The 14,749-nt window shown below is 43.7% G+C and overlaps 1 protein-coding gene across 6 annotated transcripts in view; it reads right to left on the bottom strand.

Moving 5' to 3' along the window:
* OXA1L (OXA1L mitochondrial inner membrane protein) overlaps nucleotides 1-14,749 on the bottom strand; it is a 52,779-nt gene that overhangs the window by 22,399 nt on the left and 15,631 nt on the right. For all 6 annotated transcript variants that reach the window (XM_055061761.2, XM_055061760.2, XM_050191684.3 and 3 more), the window contains exon 4: nucleotides 2,219-2,362. In XM_055061761.2, the coding sequence (XP_054917736.1) occupies nucleotides 2,219-2,362 (144 nt within the window). The remainder of the gene's footprint in view (nucleotides 1-2,218; nucleotides 2,363-14,749) is intronic.

Raw genomic sequence — 14,749 nt, forward strand, 5'->3', positions numbered from 1 at the left:
GCACAAAACCTCACACAACTTGCCAAGCATGAATATTGTGCAATAGCTCGAGAATTTGCACATCCAGCTCCGAACTGTATTGATACAGGGGCACGAGGTTGTTTTTCAATGGTGATAAAGTTTTGTTTTTCATCATCAACATGACAATGACGGCTGCAACGTGATGACAACATCTTAGCACATGGGTTGACAAAGTGGGCTCTGCAATCCACCGATAAATTTTCCCTGGTTCCGTGCTCGCCAAGTGGCTAAGACCGGTGCTGCCATCTCGGTTGTTAAGAATTCCTCCAAGAAAGGAATTATAATCTGCTAAAATCTGCTAGCTTTCTTCCGTGAACCACCAAGTTTTCCGCTCAAGAGCTAACAGCAGTAGACAGGTATTTTTTCGGACCCTCTGGAAAGGAAAGCACAAATATAACATAGTGAGAGAAGTGCTCAACACAAATGTGATATTAAAAGGTTTATTCACAATACATAAAGTGCAAATAAATTCATTGACAATGACAAATTTCCACAGCTGCGTTGCTAGTGGGACAAGAATTTAAATGGCATGTAAAGATTTCTTGGCCACATGACAGTGACCATCTGACTATATATTAAGCTCTCACAGGAGTACAATTATTGCATAGTCATTTTTATACCAGGAACACTCATTTCTCTAGTGACAATGACGCTCTCGACTTTCGCTGCAGGCACAGATACGTAGAAGTCTCAAAATTTAATGTCTAGCTCGTCATCATCAGTATCTACGTCCAAGTATCCCCTTCGGCAGAGCGGCTTTTCTGGCTGGCTTGCAGTGCCTGTCGAAGTTGATGGCTGACTCACTTCATTGTAGGCGTCACGAGTTCCAATGAAGCGGGTAACTTTCTCTGGAAGCTTGCAGTCGAAGCACCCCTTTTTGTGTTTTTTCAGTTCAGCTCTGATTACCATAATGGCGTTAACTGTTGAGGGCGAGAGCTTGTTTAGGAGCTTGGTTTTCAACAAGTTCATCTGGCTGTATGATCGCCCAACTTCAGCATTCGAGTATGGTAATACAAGCACTGAGATAGCAAAGTCTTCCAGTTCTCGGAATGGGTTTTCACCAGGAGTCGCGATAAGTGCTTACTTCACACTAGAAGTTCTGCGTCGATGACGTGTCTACCGATGCAACAGTCATGATACTTGTCCGCTGGCCTTCTACGACGTCAACTCTAGTACGTGGCACATGCATTTCTTCCAACAGTGGAACTCGCAAGGGCTTCAGCCCGCATAACGCCTTTTATACTGATAGTTGAGACACTTTCCTGAGGATTTGGATGTTATCAGGCAGCCTTTGGCATATCTGGTCAATGAGGACAACAAGAAACTTGGTGCATTGTTTCCTTAGCGTCTGCTCTTCATCAGCACATAAGCCAGTATTCTTCATGTCATCAATGTGTTTCTCAACTGAACAGCCAAAATACGACTTGGGATCAAGATAGTCTTCCACTTTCGTTGCGTATACATCTACTGGCACAGTCGGAAGCACCACTTTCTTGATCAGTGAGAACAGAAGCTGTACGAGGTCGTCCAGAAGCTTGGTTTGGTCTGCTCTTGGTCTGCGTTTGAGTTTTTTTTTTTTTAATGCTCTTTTGGACATCAACAGTCATAACCCTTTCAAGCACCATGGTTAACACTGTACATGCCAATACATCTCAAAAGCAGAAGTACCAATGAGCGTATTGGTGCTTAGAATGTGTTGCATATATTGCCAGGTACTTCTAACTGGACTTGTGCTGCAAAATTGTTATCTACCAAAAAGCATTAGTGAAAGAAGTTAGAAGGTACACATCTTGGTGTTTGTCATCAGTAACAGCTTGTGTTCATACAGTGGGTTCACAACCTTTCTTGCTTTTATAGTAATGACTTACACGAGGCAAATTTTCAAAGTTGCTATATATTTTACAAGTAATATTGCACATGAAATTGATTTCATTCCTATATCCGACATTTTTCAGAGAGCTCAGGCATGGATTTCACATTTCTGGGCTCATTAAGCTCAATGAAAAGTTTATAATTCCCGATCTGTTCTGCTCTTTTAATGATGATGAAGACACAAGCAATGTGTTAAAACTGAAGAGTAAACATGGTTTGAATACACACTGATTAACATTTTGCCTAATATTTTTGCAAAATTACACAGTCATTTTAGCAGTGGCAAAATGGAAGGAAGTTGCCAAATGTAGTTTGCAGCACATACCTTCAAGCTGGTTGCCCGTGTTTCTCGCCTCAGTCATTTTGGCTTGCAAATGCTGCATCTGGGGAAGGTTGTTGTTCATATGAATAGAGTTTTTTTGGCCTTTGACAATCAAAGGAAGAAGGATCACTTTGACGACCACAGTGCCTATAAAGTTAAAGAAGAAAAAGAAAAAGCACAATGAACCAATGAAATGACACTTCAACAGAAAAAGTCAAGCAAGCACATCAGTTGCCTGGATGGGACTAAATTTTTGCAGACAAGAGTGACAGAATTTCAAAATTCTGCAATGGGTCAGTATAGCATTTCTTCAGCATGCACTAGAGAAAGTGATGCAGTAAGATTCATTTACAAGCTGTACATGATGGCTTCATGGCTGATAACATACAGCAATTGAGGGCATGCATTTTGTTCTTTGTTTACTGCAACGTTCAGTGGATAAGAAAGGAGTGCAACATATTAAAAAATGAATCAACAGTCGATGAACAAACATTTGTTATGCGTTTACTTGACCTGGCAATAATATTTGGCATGACAAAATTTAAGTCATGTGCCCTCTATCATTATCAAGAAGTAAGCAAGGAGCAGTAAAAAGTAAGGAAACTGTTTTCATTTTCACTGCAAAAAAAATTGAATTATTACTCCATATCTACAACACTTGGAAAGAAGCACCAGATGGCACAAGCTGGCTATTTCATACACTAGATGTCCATAAAAACCTGCAATGAACATTGCAGTCTATAGGGGCAAGAGCAACCAACAGGACAACTATATTGTCTTATTTCTTACGGCAATGTGATCAGATCTTGTCTTTTCTTCTTTTTATTTCTATTTAAAAAAAAATAGAGAAAGCAAGGAGCAGGAGAAAGTAAGGCAGCTGCTATTCTATTTTCACTGCTGGCAAATTTGCGTTATCACTCCATATCTACAAAATAAAAAAAAAAAAACACCAGATTGCCATCAGCATGGATTATTGATTTATTAACCTTCCCAATTAATCAATTATTTCTTTAATTACAAAAACTTTTTTATCACAATTAATCAGTTGAGATCACCTGAGCAAGTGCCAGCACTGATGTCACCGCTTCACTTGCTCGACAGCAACAGAGGGAATAACACACTGAGCTACAATGTACCTATGATGAGGCAATGCCTGAGTACATCACAGGACAAAAGCCACTCTTGCATGCTGTACTTTGAGCCAGTAAGACAAGGGGACGAGTGAATGAATACTCTTACTGTAGGTGGACTTATGATTGTGTCGGAGTGAATTTGATGTGTTTTATATATGCATGCTCAAGCATGACGTCGCCTACACAGTACCAAAGGCAAATTCCGTTTCAGAAAACATTGCTTGCTTTTCTTCAAAGTATATGTACAAAAATCGTACTTTGATTTTTAGGTCATGTACAGAAATTTGCATAAGTAATTAGTATATTAAGCAATTTATTAAACAATTATAAAACTTATTTAATCAATACCCAGCTCTAATTAACATCAAATTATAATCATGTGGCAAGTAACCACAACTTAACTCCCCAAGTGAGAAACCTAGTCAACAGTGCACATACCTTCAGCTACCATTATAATGCTCTTATGCCATTATGTTAAATAAACACATTCATTGCTCCAGGATGATTTAAAAGCACCGGCTTGTGTGTTGCTAGCAGGATGTTCGTACTCGGAACATATTTAAGTTAAAGAGCTCACTTACACGCTTGGATACAGTGTAGTTCACAGTTCTAGCCACACATTACGAGCATGCTCAGTCAAACTCAAAAAGGCTCAAAGGCTTCTGCACACCAACACTCCTCCACACAACATGACCTTTGTGAAGCAGTGGATGTGAAGGGGGCATGAGTTGGAGTACGAGTGAGTTCAAGGTAGTCCACAATTTGCCAAAGTGAATCAAGGGTTACAATACGACTTAAAATATATATCCTTGGACTACAGTATGTCCTTTGGCAACAGAAAGTAAACAACGAATGCAATTGAGTATGATAATCCCTGCCACGAGTGAAATTCCCATCACAGGAGAACATCTTCCAATTTGTGAGATATTTCTGACTCACTTAAGCTCTTCACTGCTTTCTTCATTATTGTGTAAGTAACGTGGCATGAGCGGTGGTTGGAGCTTCACATTCTAATAAGGACTATGACCAGGTATGAAGACAATATTACACACAATCTTAACACTTTCATCACTGCTGGAAAATGACCGTTTTTCAGGGGTCTAAGAAATTTTTATAACCACAGCTAACACTTTAGCATATATTGCACTATAAAGAAAAGTTGCAGACTAAATTGCTTTTGCAGCAATGCAAGTTCAAAAAAAAAAAACTATACAAATTTATTAAACACCACAGGAAGAATAGCAATACAGCACTTTTGTTAGCAGTTGAAAGGTAAATATAAAAATTAGTTAACCGCCTTTATAATGACACACAGGGTCCCTCCAAAATCCTTCGTCATACAAATCACATCGTAGTAAAGACTGTGCTTTATAACACTCGCAATAGTGCAGCCTAGGCATGCTCAGCAAAAGAAAAACCTTTATTTAAGCTGAACTCAACAGGTACTGCATGAAAGAAGTTGCCAATATTCTATTGTGAACTTCGACTGACAGGTATGCGACTGCTGCTGACATAGAAGGGAAGTGCCGTCAAGCACTCAATGACATCTGAAATTTGTCAACACCTAATTGGATCTGTGCAAAACTGCTCAATGCACCAAAAGGCTTCGTTGCTGTGCTTGCGTTTTTTTTTTCTTCACAGTTTACCAGTGTCGGTTTCCATGGCTAGTCCTGCAGCTCCCTATACTTAGCACTGCCACTGAGTGGGAGCGTGCATCCCTTTGCATCCCAAAGTTCAGTGGCAGCTGAGGAAGGTAGCAGCAAGATCGCTACGTGCATTTGTTGTAAAGCTATATTGGGAACACTTTAATTCCTCTTTTGTAGTGGCAAATTCGTTGTAGTGGTCTTCGCTGTAAAGACATTTGCAATATGACAAAATAGTTCTGCGGAAACCCGCAAGGTGGGGAGAAGTAATTAATAAAGGAAAAATGAGACATCCACCCAAACGTAGCTAAGTGCCCATACGGGTTCCTCGAAAGAAAAGCTTCGCAGTTGAAGAAAAATTCGTCCTGGTCCGGGACTCGAACCCGGGACCACCACCTTTTCGAGGCAGCCGCTCTACCATCTGAGCTAACCAGGCGGCTAACAGATGGCAGGCGAAGTTGAATATGTCAACAACTCAGAAGCAAAGGCAAGAGTTTTATTTAATAGTTCTGCGGAAACTCGCAAGGTGGACAGAAGTAATTCATAAAGGGAAAATGAGACATCCACCCAAATGTAGCCGTCCGTGCCATGCAGTGAGGTTGTTCCTTGATGTTGCCACGCAAAGGTAAACTGCACTTGTGAAAAAAAAAAAAAAAAAAAAAAAAACCTCTCTCAATTTTGCATTCTGTAGCGCACTTTCTGCAGTTTCTATTCTTTTTCATATCTTCTCTGGCTGGTGCTGAAGCTCTGGTGCTGGTGGTATCAGCATCCTTGCTGACTTCAATGGCATAGCCAGGAATTTTTCGGGGGGAAAGGGGCACGCACTTGACCATGGCAAGGGGGGCGGGGCAGGCGAGTGCTGTAGCACATCATTTTAGGTCGGGTATCCCTGGTATACAGAAATTTGAGCAGGTGTGTAACCAGTGTACCCCTCTGGTTACACACCTGGATGAGTTCGATTCTGAACATCTGGTCGAAATGCAGCCTTCTCTAATGTTGCATTTCATGCCGCTGCTGGCAGTGCTCTTGAAAAATAACAATGCTGTTTACAACACTGGCCTCAATGCAATGAAATAAGGTAGTCCTCAACCAGCCTATGCATTTATCAAAATGTTGCAGGATGCAATCAGCTGGTCTGATTTATCGATGGTGAGCATTCCAAGATTATAGTTGTCACCTCTTTTCTCGTTTCTTGTTGCCTGGACGTGTCTGTCGGCAGAGTGAACAGTGATCATCATCTGTACTATGCACCTCGGTTTCAGTCTTGATTTCACAGTTGAAGGTCATGCTGGCTGCTGACGTTTCCGATGCAGTTACAGTTTCACTGCAGAGCCAACGGCAGTACCAGTGACAATACAAATTGTTGCAGGTTTAGATAAGCTGCATGACAGCAGCACCTCTCTGCTCTTCATGTTTGCTCTTATGTGCACCAAACATCATTTCACCCTTGCCAGAGCCACCAAAGCAAGATAGCTGATGCACAATCTAGTGCATGCTATCATAAGAGAAACATGAGAGTGGGAAAGGGTCAGGTGAGAGTGCAGGAAAAACTTTCATGCTACACTTGCCCTTCAAACCTCTTTCTGCAGCCTCCACTGTAACAAACAATGCAGTGGTAAAGAGTGTTAAAGCGAAACACAAAAGATGGAAGCCACAGAGGCTATTCAGTCATTACAGAGCAGTGGCTACTCATGTTGCCAGTGTTACAATGGCACCTGTGTGCTGTGATGGCACCTGTGTGTTGCTCTGTGGCTCTGCTCTGTAATGTGGCAACAGCAACGAGAGATGGCGACTCTGTGGGAAGAGGACAAAGCGACATGGTGATGCTGACAATGCGAATAGCTGCTGCTGGGTAGTCAGTTGTAGAACTTTTCTGGGACAAGTATAGACTAAATCAATTGATCGCATACTGCTTGGTAAAAACACGCATTCCTCCTACCTCTACACATCCATAAATGAATGCATCTTCGTGTGTGCTTGTGTGTACATGTTAAGTCAAAGTGGCCCCCTGTTTCCACAGCTGTTTGTAATGTTAAAGAAGAACGAAATGAGATGAAGTACTATATTTGCTGGTAGCACCTCTAGAATCTAGTCCTTTCCATTTGTGATCGAACAAGAGACAGAAGAAAAAAAGAATGTAGGCACTCTCACTGTTTTTTAATGTGAGATGCAGCTGTTGAAGCCGATGCCAAGGCAACGTGCAACATTGCAAACACAATCAATATACAGGAAAAGAGTGGTTAAATGGTATTGACAAAAGCAGTTGCATGCCATTTGGCTGCATGAAGAGTCTGCTTAAAGTGAAAAAATGGTCGAGTCAGTGACAGGGGACAGATGTACAATAGGTATGCTTCACAATATTCATCTTCAAGCTCAAAATCACTTTAAACTCTTTATTTGGAGCTCTTATTTATGTAAAGGAAAGTTTTTGTATGCAGCAACCATGCTGCTCCGCCATACATTGTTAGCAACAGCAGTGCTTGGCCTTATAAGACAGCGACGTTCCCTCACAGAAGTGTGATGGTTGCAAGAGTTAAGTCGGGTGCTCCTGTGGTCGGCTTGCTGTGCTGCTACCACGAGTGCATCTTCACCACTGCATGCCTCCTGGTGGGCACGTTAAGGGTTTGCCAAGTCATAGCAATCAAGCTTTCTTCTTTTTTGGGGTTTGTGTTTGAACTGCCTCAGTTACTTCCCGCATCATGAAGCTTGTTACGACTGACGTTTAAACACCATACTAAATCAGCGCAACCAAAACTGACGGGCGAAACAAGCACTCGTTTGGACAAGAGCCAACACGTGGTTTGCCCGATGATCCCTTGGAGCAAAGGATGCTTCACCGGCAGACGTGCAGCTGTCTCAGGTGCTGTTAATGCTTCGTCATTTACTTCAAGATGACAACGCCGCCCTCCGACTGCCACGAAGGCCAGTCTCTTGATCCTGACAGACTGACCATCATGAAGAGGCCGCTAATTGATGACAGGGTCACTGTCAGGGACTCCAGAGGAAAGGACGGCAATGGTGAGACGTTGAAGACAGGAGGTGGTGAACGGTTCGGCGTTTGTGATTGGCCAGCGAATTCCCTTAACAAGTGAAAGAGGGAAATAAATGGGATAAAAAACGGATCTAGAGTGCGGTGAAGGTGTGCTACAAAGTGGATGTGTGCTCCGGCGCAAACGTGTGCTCCTGATCATGCTTGTACTATTTCTCGTATTAGCACATGTAACCACTCAACTTGTAACAATGTGAATTAACGCTTTTTTCATTCCTTGGACATTGCCCCGGACCTGTTGATCGCCCGGCACCTGGCACATCACCAGTCATGACAAAATCAGGGTGTCTACCAAGTTTACATTTCCAAATTCCCTGAGTTTTCCAGGTTTTCCCTGAGTGAATTTGCAATATTCCCTGAGTGACACAGAACTTTGTTGTATGTCAAGACGGGCTCCCTACATCATGTCGCCCAATGGTGTCACTCTCTAGTAAGCATGTCAAAAAAAAAAAAAAAATTTCGTCCAGCTTGAATAGTAAAGGGTAGTGTTTTTTTCATTCAAAAAGAAAACAGAAGGGAGGGGTTAGTAAAATGCACAGCGAATAAAATTTCTTCGAAAGAAATAATAAGAACCATTGCATATTGAGTCGAACATTCTCAAATACGAATAAGAAAGAGATGCATGCAGAGTACATTCGAATATGAGCTATTTCTATCAACTGATAGCAAGCTAACTAACTGGTATGAGGCCTGAACTTTATCACAAGTGAGATTATCTCACAACAGCTGGTAAGTCAACCTCAACTGTCCTGACATACTCTCAGCCTGCGCACAATGCCTCAGTGTTGCATTTCACTGTTTTAAAGAGTTTTTTGCTTGGATGAGGGACACCTGCATCTCGGCATCAGCCAACACAGCCCTTAATTTTTGGATAACCCTCGTACAGAGTGTCTGCACAGGGCCACGAATACAAACCATTTTGCTTGTCATAACAAGCTCCTAGTGGGGGCATGCTGACTGCAAGAAGCTGACTGTATTTTATAACAATTCTTTTGAATTGCCTTTTGTCACTGGCTTACACATTGCCGTAGCTCCATTATTTCAAGTATCACCAACCTGGAGTTATGAATGATGACTGAATAGGATAAGAGGAAAATAATCCTTGTGCAATATGGCTGTTTTTGATTAGCCTACTGCAACTCTTAAATCTATGTTGCCAAACGTGCTTAAATAATTTTATTGCAAACCAGCCAACTTTTTTTTTGTTCAGATTCAGGCATGTTCTAAGAATATCGGTTCAAGTACAGGTTATAGCTCAGATGGTTCAGTTTATTTATATAGTTCAGATTCAGTTATTATGGCATTGTGCATAAAAGGCGCAGATTATATCTCCACCCTCCATCATTTATGAGATGAACTGCTATTCTATCTTTTCCAGCCACTTTCCCCTTGACATATTTTGCAAAGGTTTTCTGGTTTTATCTACAACTACATGTGAGACTTCGGCTTCTTTTCTTCAATAATGCCAAATGATGGAAACGTGATTACTCTAATATTGAGCAATTCAGCAACTAATACTGGAGTTCACGGCAACCAGCAGGCTACTTTGTGGCATAGAAAAGACCATTAACTGCGCCAGTCAAGAAACATTAGGTGTTTAAGCTAAATCCAATTTTTACAGCTCTTGACAAAGTATGCCATATCGAACCACTCTTTCACATACATCTGTTGCACCAGCAGTACTCCTAATTGTGATTATGTATAGACCCAACTCCAAACAGCACAATTATTTAATACTGAGCCCTAATGAGTAATTAGCCTGCAGGCCAAAGTCACGAGATTCTGAGTCCGCAACTCTTAGTGAGGCCACTATTCTACGAGTTTGAATTAATCTGAACATGTGGTTGCATGAAGGTGAGTGCACGATTTTGAGCAGGCTTGACTAAGTACGAGTTTATGAACCCATGAGTCATACCCCAATCAGAAGGGCAAACTCAGCGACACTTGGGGCAAGTGAACTTCATCGTTAAGTGTCGTTCACAAGCTGTCAGGTGGAAAGGTTTAGTGACACTTGCTGTAGAGTGCACTTGCCAGTGAGTGTGTTCAACGAACTTACTTCGCTGCGCTGAAGTGTGTAGACTCAATAGCAGTGCTTAAAGAATAAATAAACACTCACTGCAGAATCGGCACTGATTCTAAGACCACTTTTTCAGGATTTCAAATGTTGAGTTTCTTTGTGATATCAGTGAAGCCAAAAACATTCATTTTAAGCTTAAAGCATTCATTTTTGACACGTCAAATTATCTAACTGCCATTTTGACCCTCTGGTTTATGGACATATCTCTCGCTAGCACTGGCTCAAAATGAATAGACGTGTTAATGAGATTATAGTATTTCTATTTTTCATTGCTAAGGTTCTTCTAGTTAAGCATTTTATTGCAACAGAAACTATATGGACACTCCAGGCGCATTATTCCTGTTGCCGTCGACGTCGCCGTGATGTTTTATATAAAGTCCAAGGGCGATAACACCGCTGTTGTGCATCGTATGCTGTATGTGAGAAGTGCGGAAAGCCGACGATCACAGCTCAATCTGGTGCACGCGAAGGAGAAAGCTGAGAGCAAACGTGCTGTTTTCCATCGTGTGCAAGGCCGTGGGGGAATCGGAGGGAAGGGGGCGGCATCATGCTCTGGGAGCTGCTGCGCATTTCGCAACCAGGTGCAAGAATAACTGACTCGCGTAACAATCTCGCGCGCCATATATGGAGGCAGGAGGGGAGGCAGCACGGGAGGGAAGGGAGGCAGTTTCGACTCCGCCAACAAGTGTGTACTTTGTAAGTTGTGTGTGCCATATCTGGAAAATGACCTGCAGGCTGCTCATACCTTGTGAATGCAGTGTGTTCGCCGCTCTTGCATTGAAGCGGTAGACCGCACGAAGGTCGCTTTGCTCGCTGCTGCTGCCGCGTTGCTCAAACCAGCGATTTGACAGTGAGTGTCCATGCTCATCGAGTGTGATGTTTTCATGTTTGCCTGTGCACGCTGACACCACGCTTGTTAATTCAGCTAGTAAGCGAATGTTTCCAAGTTTATAGAGCTCATAAAACTACTATCCTTACTTCTTATAGCTGTGCACTGATTTGTTATCGCAATCGATGCTTCGCCTTGCGGGTGAAACTGCAGCTTCTTTTGTAATAGAACAGTAGCCATTTCCAAAATTTAAAATGCTGAGAATCAGACTGTTACGTCTCAATGCTATTTGTAACTCCACAGATCTGGAGACAATAAAACTGCAGCGCTATGCAAATTTGAGGTCAGTGGTGTCTGTCCGTTTATGGGAAAGTCTATGCAGGCAGGCCACGATACAGCGGCTGTACGCTGCACAAATTAGTGTACATTGGCGGCGCTCTTCAGCCAAGGGGACAGTCGACACAGCGTGGACGTTGACTGTTGACAGATCAACAAAAGACCCCTCTACCTGAACCTGACAACCAAAACTAATTGGTGAAAAAGGCCAAAGTCGAATGCTACCATGGGAATGGCTTTGACTTCAGATTTCCAGACTGCTACGCTCTTACGCCATATGCGGGGGCAAAGGTGCAAGATAGGAGGCGGAGTTCAGCAGAACAGTGCGATATCATGGGTGGGATTTTGCAACTGATTCGACGATTGTGATTGGCCGCGATTCAGTCATCAGATTCCCTAGTCTAGTCTTTTAAGGAAAATGACGGTAAAAAAGTTGCAGTTTCGCCCGAAAGCTAAAGCATCTATTGTGATAGCAAATTAGTGGCCAGCTATATGAAGTAAGGATTGTAGTTTTATCGGCTGTATAAACTTATGAACATAGGCATACTAACTAAATTAACAAGTATGGTGTCACGCACGCAAGCAAACATGAACACAACTCACTCTACGACCGCAGATACTCGCTGGCAAAACACTGGAGTAAGGAAGCGCAGCCCCAGCAGCTAGCGAAATGACCTTCATGCTGCGTCTCACATTAACGCGAACTAAGCCGCGAAAACACAGTGCACGGGCAGACTCTGTCCCCCTTCCAGATGGCTTTCAATACACAGTGGCACGGGAGGGCACACGCCACCGCCCAAGCTTATCCAAGCCGCCCGGAGTAGACCGACACCCCCCCTTCGACACCCCCTCCCCCCCCCCCCCCCCCCCCCCCCGGGGCCTTGCTCCCCACTTTCCTCGCCTGCGTGCGCAAGATTAAGCTGTGATCGTCGGCTCACCCTTGCACGTTTTCAGTTGTACATACAGCATATGGCGCACGGTGATAATTTTATCGCCCTTGGACTTTATGCGTTCCTCGCATGTCCAGCAAGCAACTGTGACAGATGCAAAAGAAGCAAATAAGACGGCGAGAAGAAAGGGCGCAAGGAGGATATAAAACGCAACATGATACCTCGTGCAACACATTTTGTGTTATACACTGCCCCGATCTTTTCTCTGTTCTTTTCGTTTGCGAAACGTTTCAGCAGCCTGTCAAGCCTGACAGACAAGCGTGCCGGACATAGCGGTGCTGAGGAAAGTGGAACACTTCTCCACAAACACCGTTCGCAGAGCGTAGTAAAGCTATAACCACACCGCACGTGTGTTAATTATTGTCAGTCCAGACGGGTCACAATAACTGGCGAACTCAGCGACAGGCACCATGCAGCAGCATTTTCCCCCATTTCGCGAGTGTTGCTTAGTGTCGGCCTGAGCAGCACAAAAACAAGCTAACAGCACGGCACGAAGTTTGCAGAAAAAGAAACACCACGTCGAAATGAGTGCAATGTCGCGCTGTCTGCGTTGCGCAAGGAAACAAAGAAAAAGAAAAAAGTTGCAGTTTCACTCGAAAGGCAAAGCATCTATTGCGATAGCAAATTAGAACACAGCTATATGAAATAAGAATTGTAGTTTTATCGGCCATATAAACTTGGAAACCTTAGCTCACTAATGAACAAGCATGGTGTCAGTGCCCATGGTGTCTGCACAATGAGTGCGGACACTCGCTGTGAAAACACTGGACGCTGGTGTGAGCAAGTGTGGCAGCAGCAGCGAGCGAAGCGACCTTCATGCGGTCTATCGCTTACAGCGCGTGTACAAAGGTATGAGGCATTTGCAGATCCCTTTTAAGGCGTGCACGACAGCGTGTGGCCGTGCTAAGTAAGCACTTAAAATTATGGGGTTTAACGGGCCAAAACCACTTTCTGATTATGAGGCACGCCGTAGTGGAGGACTCCGGAACTTTCGACCACCTGGGGTTCTTTAACGTGCACCTAAATCTAAGTACACGGGTGTTTTCGCATTTCGCACTCATCGAAATGCGGCCGTCGTGGCCGGGATTCGATCCCGCGACCTCGTACTCAGCAGCCAAACACCATAGCCACTGAGCAACCACGGCGGGTGAAAGTAAGCACTTGGCAGAGTCAAAGCCAATCTACGTTCTGCCGCATCACCAGTCGGCAAATAGAAACCAATTAAAAAGAAAAAAGAAAAAGTAAATAGAAACCAAGGTCATGCCGCAATAAATTTGCTTTTCCGAGCACATTCTGCATTGCAATAGTAAATTAGTAGACAGTTATATGAAGTATGGTTATCGACTGCATAAACTAGTAACCATTCACTTATTAACTAAATTAGCAAAGCATGGTGTATCGTGCGCACAAGCAAACATGAACACATCACATTCAATGACTGAGGACATTCGCTGTCAAAACACTGGCATGATGAAGCGCAGCAGCAGCAGCGAGCGAAGTGAGCTTTGTGCTGTCTACCGCTTCAACGCGAACTAAAAGGCGAGAACACAGCACACGCAAAGCTCTGAGCCATCAGCCCACCTAGACACTACCCCCAAAGCAGATCGCTTTCAAGATAAAGCCAGCACGACAGCGCATTGCTGCTGAAGTCCAACGACCCCCTACCTCTTCTAGCCCCGGTTCCATGCACGCGACTGAAGACGAGATATATTGTGTGATAGTAGGTTCCCTTTGCCCGTGGTTGCGAAATATGCAGTTGCCGATGGAGAACAATGGCGCCCACGCCCTCCTTGCCACCCCCCACAGCCTTTCGCATGCCTGCTTGAGCCATGATCATCGGCTCCCCTTGCGCACTTTCACTCGCACATACAGCATGTGGCGCACGGCGATGGTGTTATCGTCCTTGGACTTTATACGGATCACGGTGACGCCGATGGCAAAAATGCGTCTGGAGTGTCCATATATAATTGCTATAGCAATAAAAAATGTTCAGGTCGAATATGAATACGATATGAACAGCTACAAGTATGGGTGAGCTAGGAACAATTGAGTGTCCTTTTCTACAGGGCGCGTCATCTTTGTGTCGAGTGTGGGAATGGCAGCCGCCCGGGTACTCTGGAGGCAGCCAGTGACGTCTAACGGCAGATGCTAGGGTCGAGATAAGAAGTGTCTGGGCACGCAGCAGCTGTCGCAGCTAATCTCGGGCCCAGCCACTACCGTTAGACATCGCTGGCTAGCTGTGGAGCGCCCTGATGGTCGCTGTTCGCACTCTACACAAGGGTGATGTGCACTGTACACTTTTGATGTTGCTGCACTGTTGTGCTTCCTAATGAAGCTTTTGCATCTAGTAACGCACACTTTTGTTAGCAGGAAGAGACGAGTAGCCAGGGCTTGTAGTACACATACTAACAGTCAACTGCACATGCATTCATGTTAATGAACTGAAGATGTCTCCCATGTAAACAATATTTTCCCAAGTTGTTGAAAGTACAGGAAATAAAAAGGCATTGTTTCATT

This window comes from Dermacentor andersoni, chromosome 1 (genome assembly GCF_023375885.2).
Source record: "Dermacentor andersoni chromosome 1, qqDerAnde1_hic_scaffold, whole genome shotgun sequence".
In the NCBI taxonomy this organism is placed as follows: Eukaryota; Metazoa; Arthropoda; class Arachnida; order Ixodida; family Ixodidae; genus Dermacentor; species Dermacentor andersoni.